Raw genomic sequence first — 24,981 nt, 5'->3', positions numbered from 1 at the left:
TCAATATCTGTGTTACAGTGCATGTTTAACTATGGCTATAATGTTTGACAGTAATGTTTTATTGGGAGATGCAATACCAGAAAATTCCTTTTCATTGAACCCAGATTTGGCTGATAGAATCTGGTAGTGTGAGGAGGTAAAGGGACCTTCAAGGCCATTTTGTTTAACCTCATTCCCATCTGCTACTTGAATTTTTAACCATTGTGCACCTAGTCTCTACTTGGTCATCTCCAGTGACGTGGATACCTAGCAACTTTTCCCTCTTTAGATAGTTTTAACTAAAAGAAAGTATGCATGTGTATGTATCTATATATCTACATCTCTATCTATATAGATAGATAGAGAGAAAGGGAACTAAAATTCAAGTCATTGTATCTTCTGGTACCCCTAGGGACCCAAAGAACAAATCTAGTTCTTATTCAGCAGGCATGGCTTTCTAGCCTCTTTCCCTAGCAATTCATTTGACGTACACACAAGTACATCATTCCCTTGATTTAAAACATTCTGTATTTACCTATTGCCTATAAGATAAAGCCCAAACTTCTTAATATGATATACATGTCTGTTTACAATGAGGCACCAGCTTTATTTTCAATCTCATAAGTAGTCACTCCCTCAACACATCCAGTATACACACCAGCCATACTGGTTTCTAGCTGTTCCCTCAAACACCCCTCAGTGCCTTTGTTTATACCCTTTCCACTACTTTCTGCCTGGTGAAATCCTCATCATTCTTTAAGGTCTAGGTCACATGCCACTTCCTATGTAAAGCATTTCTTGACCCCACCTATGCAGAAAGAATTAATGCTTTCTTCTGTTTTCTTTTGTTAATACCTCCATTGTAGCATAGTCTGACATCTTAGAGAATTGTTTGTGGGTATTTACTTTTTCTTTGTCACGCTGGTGCAAGGCCTATGTTCTTTCTGTCATCCATAGTAAAGTCCTAACAGTGGATGTCTGTTGAATGAATGAATCATGACTGCATTATTTGAAGGTCCCAGGTATGAATACTGAGGGCTGCAGCCAAAGCACAATCCAAGGGTATACTAGGCTGGGATGGTATAGGAATCAGAGAAAAAGGCAAGAAATGAAAGTATGGATTTAGCAGGTACTCAAGAAAATGAATCATTCATTCAATTAATGTTTAAACTGAGCATCTGTCCTTAAGGAAGTTAGTCTGTGTGCAGAGAGATTGAACATCCTCTTATTAGTTCAGGAAATTTTTATAACAGGGTAGCTATACTATGTGTCTTTGGTCTCTGATAATAAATCCAAGTGTTCCTTTCTCCCTAATAGCTCGAAAGCTGAAGAAACTTGGTAACCTGAAGCTGCAGGAGGAAGGGGAGGTTTCCAGTGCAACGAGCCCCACTGAGGAGCCAACTCAGAAGCTGACAGTGTCACACATCGAAGGCTATGAGTGTCAGCCCATCTTTCTGAATGTCCTGGAAGCCATTGAGCCAGGCGTGGTGTGTGCTGGACATGACAACAACCAGCCCGACTCCTTTGCAGCCTTGCTCTCTAGCCTCAATGAATTAGGCGAGAGACAGCTTGTACATGTGGTCAAATGGGCCAAGGCTTTGCCCGGTAAGGAAAGGGAAAAATTGGCACATGGTGTAAGGAAGACCATATTTAGGGAATGCTGCTACAGGCCAGGCACAATGCCCCGTATTTTTCTACCCATTAACTCACGTAATCCTCACTATAACCATAAAGGGGAGGGATTAGTATCATCCCTAATTTATAAATAAGGAAACTTGGACTCAGAAAGCAAGAGGAAGGCCAGCATTATAGTGTCCCATCTGCCTCACATGTGCACATAGCTGTCATGTGCCCAAGTTCAACCCACAGACGAGGTCGGCAATTTTTCCCGTAATTGCATAGACATAGACATACCCACGTATGTCTAAGTATGTTCTTCTACATGTTCACATACAGGCTCACCTCAAAGAGAGCCTTGAGCCCAACTATCATTCTATCTTCAGTGTTACCTTCAGGATCTATACCATGGGAACTTTTATAATAAGATGTGGTAGAAAGTTGGGAGTCGGAACTCTTGGATTCTTGTCTTAGCTCTGCTGGTAACTCATTATGTGATCCCCGAGCAGATCCCTTCCCATTATGGGTCTCAGTTTCTCCATCTGTATAATGTGTGACGAGTGGTTTGGAGTGAATTGATGGTTTTCAAATTTTCCTTCAAGTAAACCCTTAAAAAAACTCTTTAAAATACTTTAGTAGTCAGTGAGAGGAAGGGTTAGGTAATAGCGAAGAAATTGTTGTTGTTGTATGCCGCCAAATCATTTCCCACTCGTGTTGTCCTGATAGGAAAGAATAGAACTGCCCCATAGGATTTCCTAGGCTATTATCTTTACAGGAATAGATCACCAGGTCTTTTCTCAGGTGGAACAGCTGATGGGGTCAAACCACGGACCTTTCAGTTAGCAATCCAGCACTTAACCATTGTGCCACAAAGGCTTCTTTAGTGAAGAAATTTCCAAGTGTTTATCTAACTTCTGCTTGGATACCTCCAAACCAAAAAAAAAAAAAAAAAAAAACCCAGTGCCGTCGAGTCAATTCCGACTCATAGTGACCCTATAGGACAGAGTAGAACTGCCCCGTAGAGTTTCCAAGGAGCGCCTGGTGGATCCGAACTGCCAGCCCTTTGGTTAGCAGCCGTAGCACTTAACCACTACGCCATCAGGGATACCTCCAGTGATGGTGAATTCGCTTTCTCCCTAGGCCATCAGTTCTTTTAACAACTCTGGTTATTAAAATACTAATGCTTGAAGAAGCCTCAGAGATGCTCTATCCAGTGAACTTTCCTTTAACAGCTGGACTCTTTTTTTTTTCCCCTCAAAAGCACTGTATCCAGATATAAGTAAGTGTTGCTGTTGGATATACAGCCAGAGTGTATGGCCGGGCCTCACCAGCTCAGTCTCCCCCTCACTACCCCAGGGAAGTCCCAGGCCCCCCTGGCAGAATCTTAAGTCTCCAAGGAACGCAGTTTGAAAACCAGTGACATACATGATCTTTAAGGGTTCTCTTAATCCTGAAATTCCATGATTCAAAGATTCTTTTGAAACATCAACAAGAGCACTTCCTACCGTGGAGTCAAAGATTAACCTGCCTTCTAATAATAACTGCCATTCTTATGGAAATGTGTAGTGAACAGAGCAGTTCCATATGTATATCCTGATTTGATCTGCATAAGAATCCTGTGAAGTAGGGATTCTTTTCCTTATTTTACAGATGAAGACACTGAAGCTCTGAGAAGTTGTGTGATTGGCTTATAGTCATACAGCCAGAAGGTAGCAGGGCAAGAACTTGAATCCAGGTGCCCTCTTGACTCCAAATCCCTCCTCATTTAACTCTACCCTGCAGTCTATGTAGTGCCCCTGCAGTTCAGTAGCTCTGGGCTTGACAGTGAGCATTCAAGGCCTCATACAAGGCCACTTAGGTCATATGGCAGACTTTCTGCCTTTGAATACATTGTATTTTGGCCATGAATCCCCTATTTTGTCTTTCCAACTCACAAGGCCTATTCACAGCCACCAAACCTTTCATAACACCTTCCCAGTTTAGGAAGCTGAGGTAAACGAGCCAATAGGATCACTGGGAAGGAGGCCCAAGGACTCTGGCTGCATATGCACTGTGCCAAAACAGAGGGTTTTCACAGGAAGGAAAAAATACAGAAAAGAAAAAAGAGAAAGTTTCTTTAATTCTTATCGCTTATTCAGTTGGATGTTTTGAGTCTTGTTTGTGACAGAGCTTCCATTTAATCTTTTCAAGCACTTTTCACACACTTAACCTTGCCCCACTTTATAGGTTACAGAGCCTTTTCGTGTATGTATGATCCCACTTAATCCTCACCACAGGAATCCCTAGGTGGTGCAAATGGTTCGCATACTGGACTGCTAACCAAAAGATTGGCAGTTTGAGTCCACCCAGAGGCACCTCAGAAGAAAGGTCTAGAGATCTGCTTCCAAAAATCAGCCATTGAAAACCCTGTGGAGCATGGTTCTCTGGCACACACGGGGTTGCCATAAGTCAGAGCCAACTCAATAGCAATTGACAATTGGTAATCTTCACCACAGTCCTATAAAGCATTAAAAAAAAAAAAACCCACTGCCATGGAGTCGATTCCTTCCAACTCACAGTGAACATATAGGACAGGGTAGAGCTGCCCTATACGGTTTTCAAGGAGGGCCTGGTGGATTCGAACTGCCAACCTTTGGTTAGCAGCCATAGTTCTTAACCACTAAACCACCAGGGTTTCCCCAGGAACTATTATTTCCATTTCACATATCAAGCTCAGAGCGAGGTTAACTTACCCAACTTGGTCACTTGCAAATGGAGCCAGAACTTGAACCCTCTGATTTCCAATTGACAAGTGACTTTGACAATAACCTGGTGCAAATCACTATGGCAGAATCTGTATGGCTTGGGTATCACCAGCTTTGCTCAGACCAATCCCCAGGAAGGAAGCCCTCTCCTTATATTAACAAGTTCACAGGTCAATTTATCAGTTCACCATCTAACTTGCTGAGGAAATGATCTCTAACCTTCGGTTATTTAAAAGGATATCTTCTCTGCCAAAGCTGATTACCACATTCATAAGAGCTGTTATTCATATTATCGATAGCCACCTACTAGTTCATTTGATTTGCTTATTTAATAGATTGAGTTTCAGTCCTCTGTGTGGAACTGCGCTAAGCATCTAGTCAGATAAATTTTGTTGTAAGTTTTCTGTGATAGTGGTGACACATAGAAATTGCTTAGTAGAGTACCTGACACATTAATAATTGACAACGACTAATCAGGGATGGATGAATAGATTGTGTGTACACAGTATATTTAGAATCAGATATAACTAGTTTGGAATCCTATACACAAGTTATGTGACCTTGAGCAAATCAGATGTCTTCTCTGTGTTTGTTTTCGTTATCTGTAGAGATGGTAGAAAAAATCCTAACTTGAAAATTGTTATCACCATTAAAGATTATGAATAAAGAGCGTCTAGTACAGTAGCTGGAACATAGTAGGTGCTCTGTAAATGATGACTCATTATTATGAAGCTTGAGTGCTAAGCCAAAGCTTTCAATAAGCTCCATTTAAGTTACTACCAACCTTGCCTAGAATCTCATGCATGGGCTCCAAGGCTGAATCATCTTGGAAGACCTTAGCTGGCAGGTGCACCAGGGCAAAAGTTCCCACAGTGGGCTTTTTGGGGCCTTTTCTCCCAGACTAGACATGGGACTATAGGTTTCTACTGCCAAGTGCTAAAAAATGATGTTGATCAGATTCTCATGAGAAAACAGTCACAGTTTCAAAGAAACTGCCTCTGCTTCCTAACCTGTTTGGTGTGTTTCAAAACCTCAAAATGATTCTTCTCTATTTCTCCGAAACAGCCTAACACAGTGCCATATACATGCTGAGCGAGTGTGTGCCTAAGGAAACCTGTAGGCTGGGGCTACTGCTTCCTGGAGTCATCCCTTGATAGCAATGCTTACCTGAACAGACTACTTCAAAGGCTAGATAACAAAGGCATTAGAGAATAGAGTTAGGTATCGTAATCAAATTAAACATATAGCAAAATTAACCTGCCACGCTACTGATGTGCGCTTGGTAATTAGGCTTGTTTACCAAGCAGCTCTCACAAAGGACCATTAATTAGTATTGCAGTCAAACTAAATTTTCCCTTTTTTCTCTGCTTTTTTATTTCTCTGGCATCTCAGGGAGGGAAAAAAAAGCATCAGTGTTGAAACGGTCTCCATGATACCCGTACAGTTAAATCTTCATCTTCTGCACCCTCACATTTTGCACACTGCACAAGAAGATCCAGGTCCATCAGCAAAGGCTTTCCTTGATCCCCACTGCCTCCCAGCTCAGAGGTCCAGAGTTCAAACTCCTGGGCCTCTTCTCCACGAGATCCTTCAATGTTATGTTTGGCCCCTGCTTCTTGTCTCCTGCTGGGAATGGTCAATCCCAGGCATTCTGTGCTCCAGAAGGACTCCAGGCAGGAAATACTCTGAGGTCTAAGGCTGTGGGCAGTCTGTCAACATGCCACTACAGTGAAGGAGGAAGGCACAGACTCAGGAGTTAAGATTGCAGCCAAGTATGGTGCTATGAGATGTGACGAAGCCACATTAAGGATGGACTTTAGAACCTCTGATGTCTGGGAGGCTTGGGACCTAAAAGAAAATAAAAAGGAAATGGGATGTGTGGGTGGGCAGAGACCAACCAGGCAAAACAATGTGTCTGGATAGTGAGACTTCAGACCTGAGCCTGTGGCTCAGAAAAGCCAGTGACCTTGGTAGTTCCTGAGCTGCGACCTTCAGCAATGGAGTGAAAACAGCATTGGAGAAGAGAGTCAGAACACCCGGGATCTAGTCCCAGCTCTGCTCTGCCACATAGAGACCGTATAACCTTGGGCAAGTCAGTTAACTTCTTGGGCCCTCAGATTCTTTGTTTGTAAAATGTCACATTGCCTACTTTCTGGGGTTATTATGAGAATGAAATGGGGTCTTGAACAGGGAGAGTGAAAAGCATTATTATTTACATTCTAGGGATGCAGTTCTTAAAGGGTCTTGAGTGTATGATAATGGCATTAGGATGGTAGGAAACTGGAAAGTGCAAGACACCTGTTGAGTAGAGAAGAATAGAAAAGAAGGGGGGGTCAGAAAGAGGTCAGAGAGAAGAGAGGGAGCCTGAAGGTGATGTGAAGAAGGCAGCGGCTGTCAAGTTACCTACCCTCATGATCTGATATGTAATAATATCCCTCTACCAGGGTTGTTAAAAAAAATGGTCAAATAAGATTATAGCTAGAAAAGAGCTTCATAAAGTGATATTTCTATTTATATGGAAGAAATGATTATTACACTGCATTATCAAAAAGGTATAGTGATCAAAAGCATGGCCTTTGGAGTCAGACTGCTTGGTTTTGAAATCTGATCTGCCAGTTACTAGCTGTATGATCTTAGACAAGTTCCTTAACCTCTTTGTGACTCTTTTACTGACTTATAGAAGAGGAATAATAATAGTTCCTACTTTATTGTATTGTTATGAGGATTAAATGAGTTAATGTAAATAACATGCTTAGAAAAGAGTTCATTTATTGTAAGCAGCCAGTAAGTGTTAGATTGTTACCCTCTTCCAACTGACAGTGCCCTTTTTGCTTTCATCATCATCGCATACAAGCTTTACAGTAGCAGCTCAGTGAAGTAGGGAGGGCAAGGAACTTTTTCCCTACCATATAGTTTGTTTTTTTTCCCCACCACTCAGCTGTCAGCATTGATGGTCCCTTGATTCCTCAGGGGCTGTCCAAGTGCCAGAGATTTACAATCCAACAGAGACCCAGACTTAGTTCAGCCCATCAGTGTCCAGTCTGAACACAGCCCCTGCCTTTCCTCTCCAGGCTTCCGCAACTTGCACGTGGATGACCAGATGGCAGTCATTCAGTATTCCTGGATGGGGCTCATGGTGTTTGCCATGGGCTGGCGATCCTTCACCAACGTCAACTCCAGAATGCTCTACTTCGCCCCTGACCTGGTTTTCAATGAGTAAGTGCTCCTGGGCCTAGACTTGACATAAGCACAGCAACCTGTCCAGGCCTGGGTGGCGGTGATGAGGGTAGTTGGAGTGATGGTGGGGACTAGCCCATTTGACATACTGGTGATGTAATGGAAGCCCCAGCCAGCAGCCCAGTCTTGGGTGGCTTTGCCCGAGCTGGAAGGCCAATTGCTGGTAGGTGACTGGGGTGGGAGGGTACCAATGCCGATGGTGTTGCTGAAGCCATTCCCTTCCCAACCCTGGTATTTTGGCCGTGCTTCTGACCTGCTTTGTGGCTTACCTCAAAACTCCATGTAAAGGCCCCTCCCCTTCACTCTGAGCAATATAGGGAAGGAGCAGAGATACTCTGGTTATGAGGGCTGAAGTTCCTTTGGTTCCTTTACTACCACTGAGAGTTACTGCCACCCATCATTTGTTGAGGAACTACTTTCTGCCAGGGCAATGCTAGATACTTTCTATGTATCACCTCAGTGAGCCCTCATGACAACCTAATGGGATAGAACTGTAATCCCCCCCTTTTTTTTCAACTGTGGTGAAAATATACTTAACAAAACAATGCCATCTCAATAATTTCTACATGTACAATTCAATGACATTGGTGTAATTCCCTTTTTTTGGATGAGGAAAATGACAGTAAGAAGCAGCAGCTTACCTAAGATCACAGAGCTAGTGAGTGTTGCAGCTGGGATTCAAATTCAGAACTGCTTGGCTCCAACTCTAGGATCCTGCCCCTGAGCAATTAAAAGAGCTGAACTTCCTGGGTCGTTCTAATGACACTGCAGCCTCCCTGGCACCTAAGGGCTTTTAAAGCCTTGGCTTTCAGTCCCATGTTGTTCTTTAAAATTTTAACCTGAAGTTTTTAACCAGCCCACTACCTCCTGCCTTTAGATAGTGACAGGTACCAATGTGGCCTTGGATCCCTGATTGTCTTTGTGGGTTTCCTCTTTTAGCCTTCCTTCAAAGGCACAGGGAACTTTTTCCAAGGAAGACAAGAATGTGCCCAGCTCCTAGAATGGGGCCTGGTATGGAGGATGAGCTCAGGTAGTTATTTTGCTACTACTGTAGGCTACTGCTAGCCTCCACTTGCCAAGCAACTATTTTGTGCCAGAACTATGGTAGATATGTTGTAAATTTTATCTCAGTGAATCCTTATAGAAAGCAAAGTGACTTCCCCTTTTCATAGATAATCCTGTTTTTATGGATGGGAAAAGTCAGGTTCAGCAAAATAAAGTGACTCACCCAAGGTCACACAGCTAGCGTATGTTGGCGATAAGTCTCACATGTATGTTTATGTAATTCCAAGGTCTTCAACTGTCTCATGGTGGTAACTGGCAGGGAAGAGAACTTCACCACTCTCTGGCTGTATGATCTTGGTCTAGTCATTTCCCTTCTCTTAAAAACAGGTTTAATTAATGCCTGCCCTGCTGCCAGCTTTACTTATCCTTCATGAATTAGTCAAGGGCTCAAATTTTGGAATTACACTTTTCTGGACAAAAACCTCATCTCTACTGTTTCCTACATCTATGTCTTGGGGGCAGACCTTTAACTTCTCTGACCCTCATTTTCTTCATCTGTTACAATAATAGACCTTCTTAAATTGTATGTTATGATGGCTGAATGGGAACTAATGGGTGCAAAATGCCTGACCCATAAAAAAAAAAATAGTAGGCACAAAATGCAAATGGAATCCCTTTCTGATATGCCACTTCTCTAATAGCAATAATTTTCTTTATGTCTGCTGTTTAAGGTCCCTCGATGGCATTGTGAATGGAGCTGGCCAGAAAAAACTTCCCAAGGACCTTGAGCCAGTCTCACCACAGAGAATCCCTTTGGTCAGGGAAGGAATTGACCTTTCCTTCCCCTCCATCTCTCTAACCCAGAAGAGGCTTAAAATAAAATCTACAGGCCAGTAGTTCCTTCCAGTACTGCAATGCCGTGTGGAGGAGAGTGTGCGTCCCCAGCTGCCCTCTCCCAACCCAGCCAGCCTTGGTAGCTAGAAGCTAAGAATAACCACTGGGCTTTTGGCATGACCTGCTCTGTGGTTTCCAGGCCTCGAAAAAGTTACCTATGATGCCATCATCTAGAGCAGGCCTTGAAAATCTCCCTTCCTTGTTATTTTGGTCTCCCCTGTGTCTCTGAGTGATTGAGGGCACCTGTATCAGCCTCCCCAGAACCCTGAGGTTTTAGGGGCTTTGCAAGGCAATAAATGGTTATTTTCTAAATTCTAATTTTCTTCTCTGCCTCTGACTTAGTATGTGGCACCCCACCTCAACTTTCTGGCCTAGGCCCATCCACCTCATGCAAAGGTGCCACAGGTACCCACAAGGTCGGGGGCTGGGCCCACCAACCCTCAGGGCTCCTGAAAGCTACTGTGTTAGACCTCTCAGAGTCCCTAGAAACATCTGGACCAGTGTTTCTCAACAAAGATGCTGTTGACATTTTGGGAGGAATAATTTTTCATTGTGTAGGATGGTCCTGCATACTGGAATAGGCTTAACATCCTTGGCACCTGTCCACTAAATAATAAATAGGACACCAGTCACAGTGACAACCCAAACTGTCTCCGCACATTTCTACTGCCCATTAGGGAGGCAGTACCACTCCAGTCAAGACCCACTAATTGATACCAACCTTCTCCAGGTATTGATCGGGAGACTGAGGCCCAAAGACTGAGGCCCAACCCATTTGCTGATCCCTCTGACACCAAACTCTGTCATCATCCATGCTTCCTTCTTTCCTTCACTCTTTGTGGAGAGCACATGTTATTGCAGTAATGGAATTGACCGCTAGTTGTATGACCTATGATAAAGCACTAACCTTCTCTGAGCCTCAGTCTCCTCATCTGTAGAATGGTGGATAAGAACATTTTGTCATTTATTGAGCGTTTACTATATGCCAGGCACTGTGTCCAGTATTTTCCAATCCTCATCTCCCCTCTTATCCACTGTCCTTTATTCCCACCTGCCCTTGCTGTTCTTCTAAATTGTCTCTCCTTTTCTCCCCTTCCTTCTCCTCTTACTTTATTTTCTTTAACTCTCTCCCTATTCTTTGTGACCTTTTCTTTCCCTCCCTCTGAATTATTTCCCTTGCTTCTCCTCCTTCTCTCCCCTCCCCAGCTTCTCTCTACCTGCGACCTGCAGCAATGTTACAGCAATTCTCCATCCTGGGACCCGATTTCAATGGTAAAAAGACTACAATGTTTTCATCAACAGAGGCTTGGAAGTACAAGTGAGATCTGAGCAGGGCCAGGCCCTAGGGTCAATGGATCTTACTAAAATTTTTTCTAGGATGAAAGAGCTTCAAGCAACACTCTTCTGGTCAATTGACTTGTGATAATATCTAAATACGTTCTCTTTCCAGTTGGGCCTTAGCCTCAATACTTCCACACCATCCCCCACTTACCAGGCCCTGCTCATCCTCTGGACCAGGCTAGTAGTTTGGGGAACAAAATGGTAAACCACAGCCTTTAGGTCCAATCCAGGAGGGCCTCACCATTATTTGGGAGGGGTGGAATTCCCTACCCTTTCTCTGCATGCTACATCAGTTTCTGGCTTACACACACACATTTGGTTTCTGAAGTTCTAAAAACCGGGAAGATCTGATGGCCCAAGCAGCAGAAGAAAGCAGTATTTCTCTCAGAGCTGTGCCATGGCCAGTCATGGAACAGAGAGGTTGCTCCCCTGTGAGAAGCCTGTCCAAACCTTGCCACTTACCCATACCATTTATAGGTGTTAATGTGATAATGTGGTCACAAATCACTATAATAAAGAACTTTGCACATGTTTACAGCTCACAAACTGTGGCAAAGAGTGGCCAGTTATAAGGAAGAGGGCTCTCCTTCAGCAGGGGACATTTAGGTTAGACATTCAGAAATGCTTCTTGGCTTATTTTTTTTTTATCAGAGAAGCATTGGAATTCATTTTGAAAAGAAAATATGGAATCTCTTCCCTCGGAAGATTTTAAAGAAGTGATTAAATTTCTAATATGGGAAGTGGCATTCAAGGCAACAGGCAGGGGGATTGACAGGAATAACGCCTGTGGTCATGTGAGAATCCTGGTATCCTTATGTTAAGAGCTGATTTCTATGGCCTATTACCTAGAAATCTTACAAGTTGGGCTGCGAAGGAGGCAGGTTCTAGCTCTGACTGTAGCTGGAATATTAGAGCTGTAGTCAGGGAGACGATGCGCCTGCCCCATTGTGTTCATTTGGTCAAGCTTTCCTGTCCCTGTTTCAGGAAACAGGAAAGGCAAGAAGACCTGGAAATTCCACGTACTAACTGATATCCTGGCCATGGGAGATGAGTAGTTATCATGATGTCAGGATTTTGGAAAAAGAAGGGGGGCGGAAAAAGAACAAAAAACCATATTCCTTGTTATTAAAGCAGCGCAAAAGAAACAGCAGGCTCTTATTGGGGAACCTAGAAAGAGGGATTCTTTGGCCTTGTTTTAAGCCTCCCCTCACTCCTCTCCTTCCTCTGTGTGTCTTCTTCCCAGGTACCGCATGCACAAATCCCGGATGTACAGCCAGTGTGTCCGAATGAGGCACCTCTCCCAAGAGTTTGGATGGCTCCAAATCACCCCCCAGGAATTCCTGTGCATGAAAGCATTACTGCTGTTCAGCATTAGTAAGTGCCTGGAGGGTCAGTTAGTGCCTCTGGGAGCATGGGGGCCCAGAAGGGGGTTGTTTTTACCATTAAAAGGTTATCAGGTAAAAAGCCAGCCCCGGGAAATTCCCCTATTTGTCCCCTTCCCACCCTCTCATGGTACCCCAGCATTCTTTTTCCTGACAAAGACCAATTTCATGGCTAGAGACCATTTTCTTTGCTAGAATTCACCTTTCATCGGATACTCACCTGCCCACCTGCTTTTCTTTGGGATCAAGGTCGTTTTGACTGGTTGTAACAGATCTCTTGGTTTTCCCATAGCTTCTGCCGTAGAAACAGGTGAGAACCGCCTTATACCCCTTTGCAGGGCAATAGAACAGGAAGGATGCCTTCTTGAAGGAATCTTCTCTTCTGCCAACATTAGGAGGTCTATGTAAGCAACTCAACTCCCAAAAACCAAACTCAATGATGTTCAGTTGATTCTGACTCATATCAACCCTACAGAACACAGTAGAACTGCCCTGTAGGGTTTTCAAGGCGGTAAATCTTTATGGAAGCAGACTGGCACATTTTTCTCCCACAGAGTAGCTGGTGGGTTTGAACCACTAAACCTTTACGGTTAGCAGCCAAGCGCTTAACCACTACGCCACCAGGGCTCCTCATATGCAACTCAGGGTTTATTTGGCAGCCAAGGAACCTTTCTTTAATGTCTTTTCTAAGCAGAGTGCTGTCTTAGCATCTGTAAGGGAGAAAAGAGAACAAATTTGATATTCAAAGCCATGTGTTTTAATTGTCTAAGTCAGAGCTGAACTGTGGATAACACGTAATCATGTCCAAAAAAAATGAGTAGATGAGAAAACTAGGAAAAGGAAAAAAAAAAAAACCAAACCCATTGCCATTGAGTCGATTCTGACTCATAGCAACCCTATAAGACAAAGTAGAACTGCCCCATAGGGTTTCCAAGGAGCCGCTGGTGGATTCGAACCACTGCACCACTGGGGCTCCTCTGTGAGGAAGAAAAGGAAAGGTTCAGTAAATTTTATACACCTGATTTCCTTCAGTTTGAATCCAGCTAGCCTTTTCCCCAAGACCTCCCTGGCAGCCGGAAGGCCCCAGGCACACAGACTTAGCTGACAGGAAGCCAAGTAGATGATTCCCTCCCTGTGGGGGTAACAGTCAAGTTTTGTGGTCAGAAAACTTGGGTGCTTTGTCTAATGCTTCTTCCTGGGCATGCTTCCCCTCCCCATTCTGTCTTCATCCCACATCAGTTCCCGTGGATGGGCTGAAAAATCAAAAATTCTTTGATGAACTTCGAATGAACTACATCAAGGAACTCGATCGTATCATTGCATGCAAGAGAAAAAATCCCACATCCTGCTCAAGGCGCTTCTACCAGCTCACCAAGCTCCTGGACTCTGTGCAGCCTGTAAGCAAAAGACGGAGGGTGCTTTGTCAGGGAGAGTAGCCTGATAAAGCCAAGTGATAATGTGCTCCTCTGGGCTCTGACACCACCTGTTGGGAGGTGCTTCCATTACTCTCTGGCTTTGAGTGTGGTCCAGAAAGAAAATACAGCAGAGAAGAAAGGAACACAGGTCACAGTGTTCCAGCTGGATGTTGTGAAAGAGGTGGAGGAGTTGAGAACAGAGCAGTTGGGACTCGGGAAAGGGACTTAGAGCAGATGAGTCCTCTAGATAGACAAAACAGACCTGGATGTTTTCCCTCCTCCCTGAGTGTTGTGTGTGTGTGTGCGTGTGCGTGTGCGTGTGTGTGTGTGTGTGTTGAGTAAGAGGAACACCCAATCCTGGGTTGCATTACTTGAAATGGTGTAAAAGATCTCTTAGGAGCGCTCAGTCACTCCCTTGAGACCACTTAACACACACAGTGACACACACAGCCTCACCAGAGAGGGCCAAAGGAAGGAGTGGAAACAAAAGGCTAAAAGGACCAGAAATCAGAGATGGGGGGAGATCCCTGGCAGAAGCCGGCTCTTTATCAATCCTATGTTCTCCTTCTCTTATTACCCCTGCAGATTGCACGAGAGCTGCATCAGTTCACTTTTGACCTGCTAATCAAGTCCCACATGGTGAGCGTGGACTTTCCGGAAATGATGGCAGAGATCATCTCTGTGCAAGTGCCCAAGATCCTTTCTGGGAAAGTCAAGCCCATCTATTTTCACACACAGTGAAGCTTTGAAAGTCTTCATTTCCTCACCCACCCCACTCTTCTGCCTGTTATAACTCTGCACTACTTCGCTGCAGTGCCTTGGGGAATTTCCTCTATTGATGCACATTCTGTCATGAAGAAGTTCCTGAGTTCTATTTCCTGGGCTTTTTTCTCTTCTCCTCCTTTCTTTTCCTTCTTTTCTCCCTATCTGACCCTTCCATGGCATTCAGACTCTGTTCCCTACCATGGCTCCTATATGTATTTTGAATGGTGTTGTATTTCTTCAAATCTGTGATGATACTCCTGTGGCCTAGTGTCAAGTTGTACTTGTTTACAGCACTGTGCTGTGTGCCAGCCACACAAACGTTTACTCACCTAATGCCACGGGAAGTTGAGAGAGCTAAGAGTATTTGGGAGAAATTTTTTTTTGAACTTTACTAGGTTTTTTTGCTCTTAAAAAATACAAAAACAAACAAACAGAAACCCTCAAAGAGGCCAACAATGATGAAAAAAATGAAAAATGCAGGCCCATGGGATGTCACTTCACTGTTTTTTTTTCAACCCTTCTCTCCCTGGGAAACTTTTCTTCCTGTGAACAACTATTGCCATTGGAGGGCAAGGCGACCCTAAATCTGAGTTGAGGGTTGCAGAAAGTGGAGAGGACAAGGAGAGCAGATAGATTAGCGGTACCTGCCCACAGTTTTGGCCCCTGAGGTCTAGACTGCTCAAATGCAGTGCACTTTAATATATCGAAAATGTGCTTCTTGTTTGAAAACTTGTCTGCATGTGAATGTCTCCCTCCCACAAATCCTTTTTCTCTCTCACTTTCTGCCTCCATCCTCAAGTTGGCTTTCAATAGCTTCTAAGAGCTTTGAACTGAATGTTCTCTTTAGCCAAAACTTGGCCATTTCCCCTGAAGAGTCAGACCAGTGAAAAGGAGGAGAGGAGAGATTTGACCCTTTGAAAGGCCCCATTTGGATCCAGGTCTGTTTCCCCATGTGTAGGCCAGGGAGGAGCTTGGGGCTAGAGTTAGAGGAGAGAGAAGCGCTGGCTTGGCTGTTCTCCTACTTAGGACACTAAATATGTATCTCTCACTGCCGCCACCCTTGTTCTCTCTTTAGAGGACCTGAATGAAGTTTTCTGCCTGACTCCATGCAGCCACAAGCTCCCTCCATATTCCCTTCAGTGTTTCATGGGCTGAACTTAACCAGATTGCATTTCAGCCATGGTAGTGAAGCATGTTCACCTCTTTGGGCATATCAGCTGTCAGATTTCATCAACTGTCAGATCTCTGGAAATACAATCTCAAAGGGTTTGGACAAGCTGGGCGTCTTGCCCTTGTCCCCCAGAAATGATACCCTCCCACCAAGTGGAGAAATGTTCACTTTTTCCTTTAGAGCAGCTAAAGGGGCTGCCCAGATCAGGGCTGAAAAGAAAACTCAGTTACCTGGGTAGGAATAATGAAGGCATAAAACCAAATACCCTGTAAATATTCTCCTTGCCAACCAGCATATCCACCTTCAAAAGTCATGTGAAGATGGGAGAAGAAACCAAGAGGAGACGCTAGCTAATAAGTTTAAGTCTTCAGAGTCAAACCTAAAGCCAGATGGGCACCATCTGGCCAGTTTCCTCATCATCTTCCCTATTCTTGATTCTGGGCTCTAGCATTGGCCATAATCACTCAGACTCCCCACCACTGTTGCTGTCTCCCTGTCAAAGGGAAGCTGAAACATTGAGACTTTCTACAGAACCATGGCCTCCTTTGGAAAGGTCTGGATGGTGTGGCTTCAGTAAGATGACACCCATGGACTCGGAGTATGCTCCTGAGACACTGGTTTTATATAGCCCTTGGGCACCCCTCTGTTCTGCTGACTTTGTCTCCCAACCCCAAGGGCAGGGGAATACCCACTTACTTTCTCATCCTAGCCATTGACTCCTCACTTAGCTCTTAACTTCATCTGTTAAACTCAAAAAATCAGGGGCTAGTCACCAAACTGCCCATTTCAGTTGGTTTACTCTACTTGTTGAGAAAATAGTTTGTGAGTGACATGACCCACATGGGTTTCCTACCTGGATTTCTGTGTTGTTATGAATAGCCAAATGAACTTACAAAACAGCTCTTTAAATAACAAGGGAGAGGGGAACTTAAGATGGATGATATGCCAATACAAGACTGCTGGACAAAACTAAAGCTGACGGGTTCCCTTTCTACGGTGGGATAGACAAATTCTGGTTTGCTTTGTTATGGCACCATCTGGCTTATATAAGCGCACAGAATTACTTTTACCTATTTTAACAGAGAAAAAGAAAAAAACAACACTTTTTTCAGCTAAACTAGATTACATTTTAATAGTTCCTTTACAGCATCTGTTTTGAAATGATTTTCATCTTTTGTGGAATATGGATTCAATTGTACCATTCTAATACCTCTCTTTGTAAATACTAGAGGCGCTCCTTTCCATTTCTATGACTGTCAAATTTTTCATCTTTATGGATTTACTAATCATAAGTCTTGTCTTTATAAATATATGTTTTTCATTTGTGAAAGCCAAAAAGCAATGAAACAGCAGTGTAATTAAAAGCATCAACAACTGGATTACTCCAAATTTCCAAATGGCAAGATCAGTAAAAAATGGCCTAAACAAGTTTTTAGGCCAACTGTTTCTGCACTGAGGTTTCAGTGAGCAAAGGACATTTTAGCTTGGCTTTGTACTCCCTCGGATAAAAGGAGGAGAGGTTTGTTTTGTTTTGACCATTGATGTTCTTGCCCATGTAATTGTCCTCTGGGTAGAAGTTTCATTTTGCATGCACTCAGCTGTACAAACAGAGCCGATGTGGTTTGGTACACTGTGCTTACCTGTGAAAAACCAGCCCCCCAGACTCTCTCACCTGGTGAGCCGGAAGATGAGGGTCACTCAAGGAACAAGTCACGGGGACCGTCTCCGAAGAGGTTTGCAGCGCTGGATGGGGATGGAGAGTGAGGAAGACAAAACGAAGAGGCACCAGGGAGAAAGGCTCTGTCTGTACTAGGCAGCAAACAGCTGCCAAGGTCATGAACTCTGTGGTCAAATACAAGAGTCATGTGGCAGTTTCATCTCTTGTTCATTGGGCATCTGGCCCAAGCGTGGCCTCCGAGCTGAAATGGAGGTTGGATTCTTTGTTCCATAGCTTTTTTATGCCACAGACAGTATCGTTGTTCTTTGGAGAGTTTATTATTTTTTTAAATTACCTTAATCTGAGAAAGGAATTTTTTGAAGGATTCTGTCATACGTCTTTGAAAAAAGAAAATCAGTAATACATATATTTTTATGTATGTTCACTGGCACTTAAAAAAAAAAAAGCTTCACTCTGTCCTTTGGGTAGTTGCAAAAGTAATTGTCCAGGTTAAGAAATAATGTGCTGATGCTACAGTCCCTCTCTGTTCATACTCTGCTTCTTAACCCTTATATGCATATATAACAAGATGTATTCTACTTGTACTTTAAGAGAAATAGGTCCACCATCTACATGATACTGACACTACACAAATGACCTAACCTTAAGCTTCAGGTAGTTTTTAAGTGATTGTTTCATTAGGCACAGCACAGACGTGGCCTTTTCCCCTTCTCTCCCTTGAAATTCGGCAGGGCACAAAGGCCCAAGCCATTCCCTCTGCCCCTTTCCAACCCTGCACCAGCACTGCACTTCGTAAGACCCTCCCCAGACAGCCCAGTAACTATCCCTGCATGGCCCTCGCATGGACCAGAAAAACAAAAGGCTGACTACTAATTATCCTGTGCCAGTTGCCCAGGTGAGAGGACACTGGGCCAAGGGAGTGACTTTCATGCTTGACCTCCTATAGAGGGGCCAAAGGAACCTGGATTGCTAAAGCACAGAATCAGACCCCAAACTTAAAGCCAAAATAGCTGTTTAGCATGTGTAATTTCTTGTAAATGGAAGTTTCTACCCCTGCTGCCTTTTATAGGCAGATCTGTTCTCACCACTGATCTCTTTGAAAATCTTTGAGAGCAGTTAAAAAAAAGAGAGATGAAAGCATCACGTTATGTAACCAAAGATTACACTGTATCTGCTAAGACACCAAAATTTTTAAGGGCAGGGAGGGTGCAAGCATTAGAGCCTCTTTGGTAAGCTATCCAAAGACAGACTAAAGGACTTTGCTGGTGACTGACTTATAACAGTTTAGTGGGAGTTTTCCTGCACAATAGACATTTTTTAGAGGAGTTGAAAATATTTTGGGAAAAAATGGGATTATGGGTCCTTCACTAAGTGATTTTGTAAGCAGAACTAGCTTTCTTTTTCTGTAGTAGTTACTGAGCAAATTCTTGAAGCTCCATTATTGCATGGTTGGAAATGGAGCCAGTCTTGGCCACTGTGTTTGCTAGTGCCCATATTAGCTTATCTGAAGATGTGAAGCCCTTGTTGAGAAGGGGAGCATTTAAAGGACTAGATTTTGCACTAGAGGGACAGCAGGCAGAAATCCCTGTTTCTGCCCACTTTGGACAGCACAAAAATTTTTCTGCAGTTTAAGGCAGAAGGTTGAAATATATTGTAAATGAGTATTTGTATCCATGTTTTCAATTGAATTATATATATAGATATAGTGTGTTCTGATAGCTTTACTTTTCTCTGCACCTTTATATTTGGTTCCAGGTCATGACTGATACCATGTACTTGTGAGAGAGGCTGTAGTTACATTTTAGAAGCACTCTCAGAACAGACAAGACACCTAGGTTGACCAGATAACTAGGAGATCTTGTCCCTATTGAGGCCTGACCCACAGGCCTTACAAAAGGGCAGAGGGGGTAAAAGTGTAGGGTACATGATGTATTGCACTTTACTAGCCAAGACAGATGAATGTAGAAAGGGTGGTGGAGGCTCGTTGGAAGTGACTAGGCTTTACCATAGGAAAGGACCAGACCGGGGTGCTAAAAGATCACCCAAATGATTGACCATTGTCCCCTAATGGGACCTGACTGGTTGAGAGAAGGAAGGGAGTTCCTCGGTCTTCACCATCCTTTTAAGAAAAGGGCAATTTCCTGAGCTCGTAAACCTGGAGCAAGTGTCCATCTTTCACACAATTAAATCACATGAGGTTGAGGTGCTCTTGCTACTGGGTGTCTGTGTTCTCTAATTCTGGTTTTGGATATTTTCTGTAAAGAGTTTGCCAAATGAAAATGTGTTTTTCTCTGTTAAAACTTGTCAGTGTACTAGAAGTTGTATCTCTGTAGGTGCGGGTCCATCTCTGCCCATGGATAAGGGTGTTTTTTCTTCAATTAATTACAGCGTTTGACACTGGGGTCTGTTGCCCAGAGCCTCCCAACACTCACTCAACCATTTCTAGGTGAAAGCAGAAAAATCCACATTAGTCATTCTTCTTCAGAGGAGAAAAACAGCCTTTGACTCAGCTTCGATTTATCCCTATTTGATTTGGCTAGAAAGTAGGCCATTTATATTGATTGGCTACCCTAATTCAATATAGCAGGGATGTTGATTCCTTTCCTTGCTCCATTATATCTTAGCCTTTTATGAAATTAAATGAAACTATGAACTGGGTGGTCCTTGGGGCCTGGAACAGTTCCCACATATGCTACTCAGCAAGGCTGTCATGTAGCTGCAGACTTCGTCGGCCACCCAACACTGGAACACACACATATCCATACCCCAAAGGAAAGAAAATTCTGAAATATTGCTGCTTCTGTGGTGGTGTCCTCCGTGGCTGCTGCTTCACAGTATAGGACCCTGTACCCTGCAATTCAGACAGGCCAGGCCTCCAGCCTCTCACAACTTTAGCCCTTGGTGCTAACTGCCCTGCAGTGAAGTGTCTGTGGGGCTGTCCTATCCCATAAGCCACTTGGATGCTGAAAGCAGCCACCATTAGAATGACCCAAGTAAAAAAAGAGTCCTCTCATCACTCAGTGACACCATTCTGCTTTCCCCTAGACTGGAACTGTGATTAGGGAGTGCCTCAGACATGACATTCTTGCACTGTCCTTGAGATTAATTCGGCAGCAGGAGGGAGTAGACTATGTGACCAGAGATAAGAATTAATTTTCAATGTTGAGGGAAAAAAATAAAAGAGAGAGGGAAAGAAAGCATCATATAAAGATAAAAAATGAAACAAATTAAGTTCACTTGAAACTTCTTTCTATGGGACTTAAGTTCTCACAGTGACACTTGGCCTCCACTGGGCAGCAGGACCAGCCCCAAGCTCTAGTGTTCTGTTCTCTTTTTGTAATCTTGGAATCTTTTGTTGCTCTAAATACAATTTAAAAAAATGGCAGAAACTTGTCCGTTGGAATACGTGTGTGACTCTGGGTTTGTCCCTGCCTCTGCTCTCAGAAATGTCATCCATTGTGTAAAATATTGGCCTGCTGGCCTGCCAGCTAAAACTTGGCCACAGCCTCTGTTGTGGCTGCAGGCTCAAGTTATTGTTAACAAAGAGACCTGAGAAAAGCAGCTAATGTCCTCTTATCATCGTCGTTAATTTGTTATAACATAAAACAATCTAAAATTTCAGATGAATGTCATCAAAATTCTTTTAATTAGCTCTTTTTATTGGCTGTCTTTATTAAAGTCAAGAGTTGGTATCATGCCAAGTGGCCTTTTACACTACTTTGATTTTCATATACTTTTAAAAATCTTTGCACAGGGGTTGTAAATTTGCTCTGTGTTGGCCTTAGCATAGGTTGACCTGGGACCACCAAACAATTAAAGGGCCTGGGCTAGAAAGCACAAGTGGGCACTGACAGCCCATCAGAACCTCTCATCAAAAACTCTGAGCTTGTCGGCCAAGGGAAAGCCATGCGAACTTCAGCTTTTCACCCTCCCATCCTCATCCTTGTGAGAGCATAAAATAAGCGGAGGCATCATTGCCCAGTTCTTGCCAAGCTTCAGATAAACAATGGCTGCATTTATATCCAGGTAAAACTCAAGCCAGCCTTCTTTTGGGCCCTCAGTTCAAGCAAGGCCCTTTCCTCTCTTCTCTCAATTTGAAAATGTATCAGATCCCAAAGTGAATTTCTGGGTGTGAGATATAGGCTGTCAATGAGGCGTGACACACGTATTAAGAAATAACAAAGTCTCTATGCATCAGTGGCCTTACCTGTAATAGGGGTTGTCACAATGCCTCTCCCCTGGGCTGGGCTGGGTATTCAGTGAGAATGTATGTGATGCAACTGGTCATTCATTGCTTTGGCTTAGCTCCCTGTTAAAATGTCAGAACCTCTGAGAGGAGTCTCACATCAAGCGATGGTTTTTCGTCAGAGTAGATGGATTTCTCAAATATTTTCCTGAGATTAGGAGAACAAAAGATTGTTGGGATGTGTGTTTGTGTGTGTCTAAGTAAGACAAAAGAAATTTTTTTTCTTTTTAAGTAAGACAGTTATGTATGGTTTTTGGGTTGTGTGTAAGTCAGAGCCTGCCTCTGGGGGGCAGGGATGAGGAGTCCCTCTGACAACCATTGCTTAGGCCCTCTTACCTTGCACCTACAGAGAGTGACATAACAGCCTGCTCTGCTTGGCTTCACTCACCACTCAGATCCTGCCTAAAGAGCCAATGTTTAGCATCCACTATAAATTTTCCGAGGAGTAGCAAAACACAGAGGGCAGGAGCCCACATGATACTTGATGGGTTAAAAGAGCCTGGAGGCAGAAGTTCTGTATGCGACATATCAGGCTGCTAGTGTATAGCTAAGATTCTGGCCCACTGGTTCACTATATGACCTTGGGCAACCTTCTTCCCTTTTCTGGGCCTCGGTTTTCTCATCTGTAAAATAAGTGTGTCGGTAGGTGGGGTGAGGTGTGGAGTAGGACTATATGATCTGGGACTATGATCTGGAAATAACTATGGTTATTGCCAGGTACAGCAAAACGTTTCTTAATTTTGACATAAAGAAAAGTAAAGGCCTTTTACTATCACCAGAGTGCATAGTTTTACAGTTAGAATCCCCACATATGTTTTCAACAAACATTTACTGAACATCTGGGAGTGAGGGGCTCAAAACAACAATGGAGTCCTAAGTAATAGTTGCTGTCAGCTCCCCGATGGAAGGGGGAAAGGGCTCAGAAGTGAAATAATTTGTTTGCTGTTTAAATCATCTAATAAATGGTAGAGATAAATATGAGTTAAATAAGCCACAGTCTGTGCTTTCAGTGAGTTTATAGTCTAGTAAATGTCTTTGATCAGGTCAGTCTGAGGTTTCAACCTATCAGAATCACCCCAAACCCTCCCACATCCACCCCTCCAAAGAGACTGGGCTAGCCTCTGATTTAAAATTACTGCCTTTTAGAGCTAGAAGGGGGCTTAGATATCATCTAGCCCAAATTTCTCATTCTTTGCATGAGGGAACCGGCCCAAAAAGACTTTATTGAGTAAACACTTTTTGAATGTTATTGTGAACCAGTGCCTGTGGCAAGGGACCAGCCTTCAAACACCCAGCTCACGTCCCCTTCACGAGCCTGCACGCAGCTTGCCATGATGGTGGGACACCTGAGAACCCCTTCCATCCCCTGCACACTGGTTTAGAGTCCTGTTGAGAAAGCCTCTGCCTCTTCTTGTCTGTGGCTCCCATGTATATGGCCCAAGGAGATCTAACTCAGCCATAGCACCTACCACCCACATCCCAGAGACTTTTTTCATGCCGCTGTGTGAGAGGGTGAGAGGAGAGAACTGGGGAACTAGGACTGCAGAAAAAATGAGAAACATTGAAAAGATAGTTTGGAGTATGAGAATTTTGTTTTCTAAGTTAACAGGAAGATGTGATTCAAATCTTCAGATTTTCCTGCCATCATTATTTCAGGCCACAACGTCCCCCTCTTTCTCTCGGCTTCTTCCCCAAGTGACTTCAAGCAAGGAGAGAGGCCATTTGGGGAACTTGGTCTGGCTGCTGCCCAGCAAGCCTTTGTACCAAAAAAGCTGGCTTAAGCCAAACTTTGTGCAAACAGTCCCCACCCATGAGGCACTTCAAATCTCAAACCAAGAAACAGGTCAGCAGAACAGGCAGATGCTGTGAGAGGCACATCACCCACCACCTGGGCAGTGACACTTGTCACCAAAGGAAGCTGGCCCTTTTGATGCTTGAGCACAGTGCCAAGGTTGGATAATGTCAAGGTTGGACTAATCTTGTGGGAGAATCCTACTGCCTCAAAAAATTGCAGGGATCCCTTAGAGAGGCACAGTGTCCAATAACCCCTTCATCATTTGTTCTTTCTTTTAGTCAACTATTGTACAGCCACTATGTACCTTATATATGAACTAGACAGATGTGCTCTTTGCCCTCACAGAGCTCCAGTCTAGTGGGGAGAAAAGCATAAGCAATTCTAATATAATGTAATAGGTACTTGGACTTAAGCCCAAGAGTTCTGCAAGGCTGCTACCTCCTCCCCAAACTTCAGATGAGTCCTTTTGAGAGAAAGAGTGGTCTTTTCCAGCCCCATCATCTCCTAAGCATCTTGCCAAGGCTCTTGCTCCTGCTCCCTGTCTATGGTTAGAGGTATTTGAGGTACAACAGTTCACCAAATGGCCCAAAGGACCTATCAACATATTTGTCTATAAAGGCAAGCAGGAGAAAAGATCATTGGACTAGGAAACAAGATGCCAGGTGTCTTAGGCTGGGTTCTCTAAAGAAACAAAACCTGTAAACCATATAAATATATATAGACAAAGAATTATATCAAGGAAATGGCTCACTAGGTTGTAGAGGCTGGAAAGTCCCAAGTCCATTGGTAAGACTGGAGGCTTCTCCTGGCTCACAGGCTGCAAAGACCGATGAATCCCAAGATCGGCAGACAAGATGGCAGGTAAGCTGCTAGCTCAAGTCCCAAGAACTGGAGGTCAGCCAAACAGGATACAGAGCAAGCAAAAGCTACCAAGCCTTGCCAGAAAGTACACTTATAGTGGATGCAGGCCATACCCCCAAGAAAACTCCTTTTCACCTGATATGGCAACTCACAGCATATTCCATCATGGAGGTGATCACATTATATCAGATCTCATCACGGAGATGATTACATCGTTATATGACTACATCATAACTGCCAAACCACTGAGAAACATGGACCAGCCAAGTTGATACACAACCTTAACAATCACAATCCGCCTCTTGTCAACTTGGCAACTGTACTCATTTCCTTAAACCATACATAATCTCTGAATAAAGACAATTTTAAAGTCATACTTGCACCTAACATGATACAAGTAATACACGTACAACAAAAAATGCATTAGCCCTGTTTACATCTTATATTTTATAAGTGAAGAAAAAATATTTGATGTACACATACAAGGAAGAAAAAATCATAACAATTACAGTCCTTGTTTCTGCAACCGGTCACTTGGTCATAATGGGTATTTAGAACTACCTTTTTCTACTTTTTTTTTTCTACCGCACATTCCCTATTCCCTTTGCCCTCATCAAGCACCTCAACTGGTCGTGGTTCTTTACCTGAAGAGTCTGAGCCATTAGTAGTCATGCTGGAATTCGGTTGCTGTAGTTTTGCACTGACTTTAATGACAGGGCATGGTAGTACTAAGAGACGCCCTAGGGGATCTCCTGCATTCCAGACATACTCTTCTTTGCCTCCGTTATGTAATATCAATGTGATTTCCTCTTGGTAATCAGGATCAATCACACCAGCCAATATGGTAACTC

The 24,981-nt window shown here is 43.6% G+C and overlaps 1 protein-coding gene across 1 annotated transcript in view; it reads left to right on the top strand.

The window, feature by feature from the left end:
- AR (androgen receptor) overlaps positions 1-21,213 on the top strand; it is a 242,067-nt gene extending 220,854 nt beyond the window's left edge. Inside the window, exons 4-8 of the mRNA XM_049871628.1 lie at positions 1,297-1,584; positions 7,412-7,556; positions 12,061-12,191; positions 13,439-13,596; positions 14,200-21,213. Of these exons, the coding sequence (XP_049727585.1) occupies positions 1,297-1,584; positions 7,412-7,556; positions 12,061-12,191; positions 13,439-13,596; positions 14,200-14,355 (878 nt within the window). The 3' untranslated portion in view covers positions 14,356-21,213. The remainder of the gene's footprint in view (positions 1-1,296; positions 1,585-7,411; positions 7,557-12,060; positions 12,192-13,438; positions 13,597-14,199) is intronic.
- Positions 21,214-24,981: the final 3,768 nt, after the last annotated feature.

Source organism: Elephas maximus, chromosome X, assembly GCF_024166365.1.
Source record: "Elephas maximus indicus isolate mEleMax1 chromosome X, mEleMax1 primary haplotype, whole genome shotgun sequence".
Classification (NCBI taxonomy): Eukaryota; Metazoa; Chordata; class Mammalia; order Proboscidea; family Elephantidae; genus Elephas; species Elephas maximus.
Note: the sequence above shows the minus strand (reverse complement) of the source record. Positions and strands in the feature narration are given on the sequence as shown.